The 9,209-nt window shown below is 42.3% G+C and overlaps 1 protein-coding gene across 1 annotated transcript; it reads left to right on the top strand.

Moving 5' to 3' along the window:
• Nucleotides 1–2,851: 2,851 nt before the first annotated feature.
• On the top strand, nt 2,852–8,041 carry arf3a (ADP-ribosylation factor 3a). The gene is made up of 5 exons (XM_022203208.2): nt 2,852–2,983; nt 4,110–4,292; nt 4,387–4,497; nt 4,831–4,955; nt 5,647–8,041. Exons 2-5 carry the CDS (start codon nt 4,145–4,147, stop codon nt 5,806–5,808), a joined length of 546 nt encoding a protein of 181 aa, XP_022058900.1. The 5' UTR covers nt 2,852–2,983; nt 4,110–4,144; the 3' UTR covers nt 5,809–8,041.
• Nucleotides 8,042–9,209: the final 1,168 nt, after the last annotated feature.

Raw genomic sequence — 9,209 nt, 5'->3', positions numbered from 1 at the left:
CCTTAAAGTATGACTTTTATTACTGGAGAGAAGCATCAAGAGAGCAGAGAGTGGGGGTGATTATACCAGTCTTTGCTGTGTGAGCATCTGAGGGGATCATCTGTCCAGAGTTCATAGCCAAGGAAGGGACTTACTGAACCACGTGCTGCTGGGACGCTGTATCCGTGTTACCTGGGAGACAGACTACACAAACATAAACACACGCACATAAATACACGCATGTGTTTATGTACAAAGGCTGCTACATGTAGAAGTACTGGCACTGATGCACAATCAAAAACATGCCTGCTTGGTGCGCACACATGAGCTGTAGATTTAGCAAAATGCTATTGTCACCACTTGACTTGATTTATGACAGTAGCATTCCGAGATATCTTAGATAATCCAAACTGTCTCCATGCTCGGCCTGCTGGGAAAACCTCTTCTGCCACATAGGATTTAATGCCAATTAAGTCTTGTTTGTATGGACTTTGGTAAATATCCCTTGACTCCTTAGGAATGGCAGTGCCAGTGGCTGACTTGACTGTTCTGTGTTTTCGGTATTTAGCGAAGGAGTGAAGGGGAGACAGTGAGCGGTATGAAATGATAAGGGACTGGATTTCTGGTTTGCATTTCTTCATTCCTTTATCATTTTACCCTGGAGCTGCTGCAAAGGGGAATTTCCTGTCACTGTTTCTCCCATGTGTGAGACAGAGGTTGGTGGACAGCCTGGGATTGCTTTCTCTCTCTCTCCCTCTCTCTCTCTCATCGCTCTTTTTCCTCTCTTTCCCATTCTCCCCCTCATCGTTGCAGACAGAGACACATGCATAGCAACACATTGACTGCCCCCCGAGTAATGACATCCAGACTGGGCTGAAATTAAAGAGAGGCAGGCCGAGAGAGGAAGTTAGGAGAGATAAAAGTTACCCACTTTGATTGACAACATGATTATATGTATAAAGTAAGGCGATTTAGTGTGTTTAGTTGGATATAAAGATAGGGAGATAGATCCTTGCTCTACATACGGCAGAGATGCAGAGGCAAAGGGACAAATAGGGTACGGAGAAGGGGGTGAATAAAGTGTACTCTGTATAAATACATGCCACGAAACATCTGCTTCTCAACTCCCCTTACATTTTTGATGTGGGACAGGCAGAGAAGGAGAGCGGGAGAGAAAACACAAGGAGCCAGCTACCCAGAACATCAAAGCCCCTGCCCTCAACGTGCAGGCCCTCATTAGTTCAGCTAGCAGAACCAACGAGACTTGTGATTGTGTTTGCTGGGGTGCATGCTGGCAGACACTTCAGAGGAAAGGCTCCTTTAAGTCATAACTCCCCACCCTACCTCTCCTGCCACCGCCCGAACCCGCTGTAACCCCCCTGTAACCCTCTCCGAACTCCCCGCGCACACAAAACTCGCCGTGCTCCCCCACCATCCACTCCACCCCATAATCTGGTCTGCAGCTGCAAACATCTGCTCCCCTCTTTATTCCTCTGCCTTCACCGCTGAATTGATAAACACGTCTATTACCGGACCACTGACTGACACACAGCAGAGAAGAAGAACGAGGCAAATGTCGCAGTCACCTATGGCTGCAGGGCTGGCTCAGGGGTGTGTCGTTTAATCACACTTGGTTGTTGTTTTTTTTTGTTGGGAAGTAACAATTTCGTCCTAAATCCTGCATATATTACCACCTGACAACCACATAGATGTACGGCAGGATTAAAAACACGTATTTCTGAAAACAAAAATCAGCAGTGAAGGTTACACCTGCTAGAATATTGATTCAGTCTATGTTTTGTTGCCCCCTGTCACCTCATTATCTGTGACACTCAGAGGCCTGCTGCCAGGAAGTATCACTTGGCATCCTATTACAGTCAGCCATTTACTTATTCATTAAGATGATTCCTGTGTTAATTATTCAAGAATGTTTGCCTTCAGACTCTGTTACATTTAAAATTGGTTTACTTGTTGAGCTCCTCTATCAGCAAAATGCCTATTTCCCAGTAAGGATATTTTGCAAATCATGTAACTAGCCCATGTGTTGTCCTACTGGTCAAAATTGACTTATTTTAAAGTTTGAAAATGTGGAAAAATATATATATTTACACAGTGAAACTTCTGATGGATGTCCACATTTTCAACATTTTTGGGAAATGTTTGAATATTTTTTGGTGGAAAAAAAAGATGTTAAAAATGTTTCTTAAAAACATTGACAAAAAATCTACCAAAATTTGGTTAAAAATGATTTAAGATCTTATTCCAGAAAACATTACCAACAGAAACAATTGAAAACATTAAAGTGGAAAAGAAGAGCTTAATTGGGGCTATAAATAGCACATATAAAGGCTCATTTTAAATTTGGTAAAGATGGAAGCACAGTATAGATTCTAATTTCCAGAATTTCGCTGGATTTTGGTTGATTTTTATGTGAATGTTCTTATAGAAAATGTCAGAGGTTTTACTGATATGCGTGTAATCATTTTAGATATTTTTAGGATTTTTGGGAGATTTTTACTCATTTTTAAAAACAATATTTACAAGAATTTCCCTGCCAAATTAGTTTTTTTTAAATAAAACTTTTAAGAGAAATTTAAGGAATTGCAAATTTTCAGAAATTTATTGAATTTTTTTGCTGAATTTTTAGATATTTTTTTTTCAGACAAAGGAAACCATATTTTTGGTGCCCATAAATGAGGACAACAGGAGGGTTAAAAGATGGTCTCTACATTTGATATCACAAAAGCAAATTAAGCTCAATACAGTTGATGTTTATCCTATATAGAAGTATGTTTTCGTGCTTTTTAAGGAGACAGTTCAAGCGCAGCTGCCCTTCAGCAGCACTCCTGGCTTTTAACAAGTCATCGGGAATGACAAACGTGAGAGGTGTACATGGCAAACCCAAATCTCGCGAGAACTCACAGTGTCACATCCGGAGCTCATCGCGAGACTAGCATCCAGTCCTCTGCCTGAATCCAGCTGGTATCCTGCCTACCGTTGACGGGTAAGTGTGAATGAGATGCAAATGGTGAAAATACTCGAAGATGTACGCAAGAATTAAAGGTGTCCGCGGCGTATGTGTCGCTTTTATTAATACCTCGAATCGATTCTCGGCAAATAAACGGCCGTTAATCGACGACATCAGGCCGACTGGTGCGTTTGTCGTGACTGTATGGGGGGATTATAGCACACAAATTGACCCGGAGAATTTTTTTTAAATGCCGAACATATTAGCTAATATCATAGCGAGCGAACTACGCTCGAATTGTTATCGTGTCGAGCTGTAAAAAGCATAATTCGGTTTAAAATTCATCGGCTGCTTGTACTGCAGCATCAGCCGTCTTCCCCTCGCATTATGACAAATGTACATGGATGTGCGACCACTGCAGCTGTAACGGGCTATGCTAGCAGCCACTGCCTGTGCATTTGATGGAAATGAATGAAAACGAAGCTAATCAGTGACAGAATCAGTTAAAAACGCTAAAATAAAAACAAATAAAGTTATTCCAAAGCTAATAGCCATGCTCTACTGCCGCACTGGAGACTGTGGCTCCATTTTTTTGCCCATTTTAGCACCCCCTGTTAACACCAGATGCACCTCAGGTAGTACATGTTAGCACAAGTTGACAGCACAGTTGGCCTGTTAAAGGACCCATGGCATGAAGAAGCACAGAAATGTACAATTCAAACCTGTCCCCCATCAGTACCAAAGGCTGTGTGAACCACTCTAACTCACAGCCTTAAGTTAAGTGTCATTCTGTTGTGTGATTTCATTGTCATGGGACAATTCTCTACCTGGCTGCAAACAGCATTAAAGGTAGGCAGTCTGCACCCACATGAAAGCTGATCCCCATAACAGAGATTCAGCATGGCAGCTGGTTTTCTCTCAGTGTAAAGGAACAGCCTTCAAGTCAGGTCAGCTGCCTGCCGAGGTGTGAAGTACGCTTTTACAGGCTCTCCTCTGAGGTGGCTTCTAGCCGTAATGAGGTGGTAATGTAGAGAGTTGCTTTTGAAGAACTGCTGTCTCACCGCATGATTTTTCTTTCTGTGGTTTTAACTCTCTAAACGTGGTTTACAGTGTGTTTGTTTCTGTGTATGGAAAGCATTCTTCTGAGTTCCCTGTCCGACAGTTTTGTTGCAGCTGAAGTGAGAGCCGCCCGTCACCATGGGAAACATCTTCGGGAATCTGCTGAAGAGCCTGATAGGCAAGAAGGAGATGAGGATTCTCATGGTGGGGCTGGACGCTGCTGGAAAAACCACCATCCTCTACAAGCTGAAGCTGGGGGAGATTGTCACCACCATCCCCACAATCGGTCTGTGGGGAGAAAATTAATGTCTGTTAGTATTAGATAAACATGTGTGTCTGAGTATGTCCAGCTCAGATATGTGATTCTGCTCTCTATTCAGGTTTCAACGTGGAGACGGTGGAATACAAGAACATCAGCTTCACCGTGTGGGATGTGGGCGGCCAGGACAAGATCCGTCCCCTTTGGAGACACTACTTCCAGAACACCCAGGGTGAGCCAGACCAGCAGGCTCCTCGCTGATGCACCAGTCGGCCATGTTTTTAGTGTTATTAAAGCCTCTCCAGTCCTGTTGCAGATCCTGCAGCACACGCTCGCCCCCAGCACCTGAGGGCATATCTGACTAATGCTTTAGATGATGTCATTTGCATACAGGCTCCAACTGTTCCAAATTATCAGCATCTTAGTCATGTTGAAAGCCTGGACGATGATTAAATGTGGTTTAACAGTCTGTTTTTCTTTTTAACAACGTGATGTCGAAATACATTCAGTTGAAGCTCATTGTGGTGCGGTAGAGCTGATGTTCTTGCTCTTGCTTCTCCTGCAGGTTTGATCTTCGTGGTGGACAGCAATGACCGTGAGCGGGTCAACGAGGCTCGAGAGGAGCTGATGAGGATGCTGGCCGAAGATGAGCTGCGGGATGCTGTTCTGCTTGTCTTTGCTAACAAACAGGTATCGGCTTCCTTGCATCTGCTCTTGTTTAATCCCTCTTTTACATCTGCTTCCTCACCAATAGAAGCTTCCTCAGGGTTTCTGCAGGACATTTAAAAGCATTAATAGTCATTAAATTGATTTTGTGAAAATTAAGGCCTTAAATGGCATTAAAAATCATTACATTTGATTCTCAGTGGTATTAAATATTTTTTGTGCAGTTTTCAAGAAAAATATTTGATAAGAATAATATAATATATAATTCTAGACTGCGATTCGTCAGATATGTGCGTCTGTGTAAACATGCCGAAGCATTGCGATAATTGTTCCGGCCGGTCGGGTACAATTGCCAAAAACTATATGTTTGGGACGTGGCCACCAGGCTGGACCAGGTGGAGGAGAGCTGGGAAACGGGGAAATGCAAATTCCTGCAAAAATGGCTAGAAAATGTGGATTTCAGAGAATGACTGCAGCCCGTGGTTGGTCAGGAATGGTTTCTGGATCCAGAAATAGTGAAATGTAAGGACAGTTTTTGTATAAAAGTCATTACAAAGAAACAAACCTGTGTAATTTGTTGAGTTCACGGTCATGGCATTAAGATTTTTACAATATAGCATTAAAATGGCATTAAAAAGTCATTCAATTTGACTGGCTGATTTCTGCAGAAACCCTGTTCCTGATTGGCATTCTGTACTATGCGTCTTGTGTTCAGGACCTGCCCAATGCCATGAATGCTGCAGAGATCACAGACAAGCTGGGCCTGCACTCCTTACGCCACCGCAACTGGTACATTCAGGCCACCTGCGCCACCAGCGGGGACGGCCTCTATGAGGGCCTGGACTGGCTGGCCAATCAGCTGAAGAACAAGAAGTGAAGGGCCCGGTCAGGAGAGAGGGGAAGAGCCTGGGTGCCAGCTCCAGGTAGTGGTTATAGTGGGTCTATTGTGTTTACATAGAGAGGAAATGCTGAAAAGCTCCCAGGGGGTGACTCTCACTGGCTTTCTCCCCCCCAAATACTTCTATTTTATTTCCTTTGTTTGATTTGTTTGGGTCTGTGGTGAGCGTTTTTAATCATTTACAAACCAACAGTGTCAAAGTTAACCTCTACGATTTTCATTCTATAAACCGAATGCATAAATATTGGGATATAATAGTATAAGGTTACTGTAAAACTATGTGAATTTCCCCTACTTTGCAGTCTATGACCTTTAACCTCCGCGAACATTTAATTTGTTCAGAAACAGTCTAGACTTCTGATGGCAGAGCAGCCTTCCCTCAGATACTATAAACTTGGTGTAAATTATAAAGAATGTCATAATAGTATAGTTGGAGTACTATTACTACGTCAGAATACTATCACATCGTTAAAAAACAGTATACGCAGATAAATGTAATGTCGTAATTTATTGTCCATATGGAAGTTTTTACCGCCACCAAATTACTGCTGTTCAGAACTCAGTTTTTATTTGTTAAAATCTTAAGTTTGTTCGGATTTTATTTAAATTCATTGTGTTTGTTTTACTTCTTTTTTATTTGACACATCTTCTGCTGACACACTGGATAGTCGTAGTATATTTATTTATTCATTAAGTTATTTCTTCTTTATTTGTTAATTTCATTTTCCAAGTGCATCATGTGGTTTCTCTCCCTTGATTGCAATGTGCATTTACTGCTAAGGCAGCTGGTGGAAAAAAAAAAGCCCCAGTATCACTGTACATTACTGCTTCCCAACCTGCATGGAGATATCCCAGTACTGGCTCGTGGGCTTGTAAGAGCTGTGAACTACTGCAGGCCGCTGCTGTAAATAAAGATTTGTTCTTAGTCGACTTGCCTGGCTCGGTAAGGGTTAAAACAATTTCTCTGGCATCAGCGAAGTGTGATATCTAAACTGATACAGATGACAGAACAGGCAAACTGTACCAGCTCTGTGGCTTAGAAAAAAAAACTGCTGCTATTTGGCCTGCCCTGTGGAGAGTGATGCAGCACGGCATGTGATTGGCAATATTAGAGAGCTTACATGGTCCTGAATGTTTCTTTTTCAAATCAGTTTGTGCGAGCAGCTGCACCGTATCCGTCGAAAGAACTCACATTGCTTGTCATCCTGATTTTATCATCCCTAACTGGCGTGACATCATGTGTGTATCTTGTGTTAACCAAATCTCTGTGTATCATGTTGCACAAAATAACTCTAGATGCATTACTGTTGTACAAAATGTAACGTCTGCTTTATTATTATTTTTTTCTTGTGTTTTTGACTGGAGTGTTAATTTTATTTTTGGATTTTGGTGTAGTTTTTTTTTTTCTTAAGTTGCTAACTAGATCTGGCAGTTGTCTTTTTCGGTTTTCACACAAAAACATTTACAAAATAGGAGAGAGGACGATCGTAATACTGCATCATAAGGCATGTTAATAATGTACAAGATCTGTAATAAAAGTGAATTATAATAGCCTGTTTCTTCAGACTATATTTGTTAGTCGAAATCACTGCTGCTGGTTGGAACAATGCTGTACTAATACGTGTTATGGATTTAGTGTAAAGTTTACCGAACAACCTTCTAATATGCAAAAGCATGCTTTTCTATGTCAGCGCAACTGTATATATGTTTATGTAATGAGAAAAGTATACCCTGGTATTGGCGGTTCCATTCAAAGTGCTGTTGATACACCTGTAGATATTGGGGTCAGTGTGTTGGCGGATACGTATAACTGACAGCAGCTTGTGTGTGTGTGTGACGTGCCCTCTATTCTGTTGGTGTGAAAATAGTTTTTGTGGCCTTATTTTGCCAGTGGTTCATTTCTCTTTGATAACAGGTTTGTATGTAGGGATGTCCAGCATTCATCACCTACTGATCTGTGACACACTCGCGGTACTGTTGCGGCTAAAAATCCCCCTTTATTGGCGGACTTTAACTTGCAGACAAACGAGGCTGCACTACATTCCAACTGATGCGTTTTCAGAAAGGAAAACCCTTGAAAGTTATTATTTACATTAATGAGTAGAATATTATCAAGAGAAGGAAATGAAAAACAACACCTATAGGTGTCAAAGTGTTGAATGATTGAATAATTCCTGGCACTACATGGATCAATAAAAGAGACCAAAACATACATTTGCTTGGCCTTACTCATTTTTTCCTTGATGTCATTTATTGCTCCGTGCTTTGTCACTTTTTTATGTGCTTGTTTGGTTTGATCCCACACAATTTTAAGACTCTGCTTCTCTCTCACTGATATAAACACTATCTATATATATGCAAAACATGTAAAAATCTAACACATAATGTCTGTTGCTTAACTGAGTTCATTTTTATGTGCCCTGGAGGTTCCAAGTTCCACAGTGCACTTGTGTAAGTTTCATATCAGGCCACAGTTGGCTTCCAGACTGGTTCTGATGTCACAGTGTCCTTTGTGAGCACAAGTGTTGAATCCAGATTTAAGGTGAACACAGAGAAAAAAAATGTGAAACAGCCTTGATGTCTCCAAACTCTGCAATGTCAAACATCCAAGTGAAGCAACAAAGCTTTGACTTTTTTTTAAGTAGAATGTGCCCTAATCCTTGCTCCAGATTCTGATTTGATGATTCATTTGAACTCGACAAGCTCTTTGCTGCACCAGTTGACAACTAAAAATAAAGCCAGATAAATAAACATACACATAATACAAGATTTTTTATTTATTGTAAATGCATGTGGAGGACACAGACAGGGAAGGAACAGGTCAAATAGGTGGGAAGGACATGGATCTACATCGCCGCTCTCCTTTGTCCTTTCCTAACTGCTGTCATCAAGAGAAGTTTGGCACAATCAGGTAGTTTCCCTGTGGAATTGCTGCACTCCACAGAGAGTCATTTTGTCTGAGCCAATCAGAGGTCCATGTAGGGGAGAGTGCTGCTGTGTCTCCAAGGGTGTGACAGCAGTATGTGAGTCAGAGCTGCTCCCAGGGCCACCAGCCCCCAGGGCCCCCTGCAGGACGGCTACAATAGCAGCCCCAGGGCGGATGCCATAGCTGGGATTCCCACCCGTAACCGGGACACCTTCGCCCAGGGCACAGACACACTGGCAGCAGCCCCACAATCAATTCATCAATCTCTGAAGGGAGTGGCAAAGGCAAAAGGCCACAGCAGGCACCCCTCACAGCTCGCCTTGGAAGGGACAGGGCCACCAGGGCTGACACTGAAGCTGACACCACGGTGGCGCTGTGAAAGTGCCAAAGTCTGCAGAAACCCTGGGATCATCTGACCTTCATCAGAGCAGAGAAAAGCTCATAGGAATGTATA

Source organism: Acanthochromis polyacanthus, chromosome 6 (genome assembly GCF_021347895.1).
Source record: "Acanthochromis polyacanthus isolate Apoly-LR-REF ecotype Palm Island chromosome 6, KAUST_Apoly_ChrSc, whole genome shotgun sequence".
NCBI lineage: Eukaryota > Metazoa > Chordata > Actinopteri > Pomacentridae > Acanthochromis > Acanthochromis polyacanthus.
This window is presented reverse-complemented; position numbering and strand designations above follow the sequence as displayed.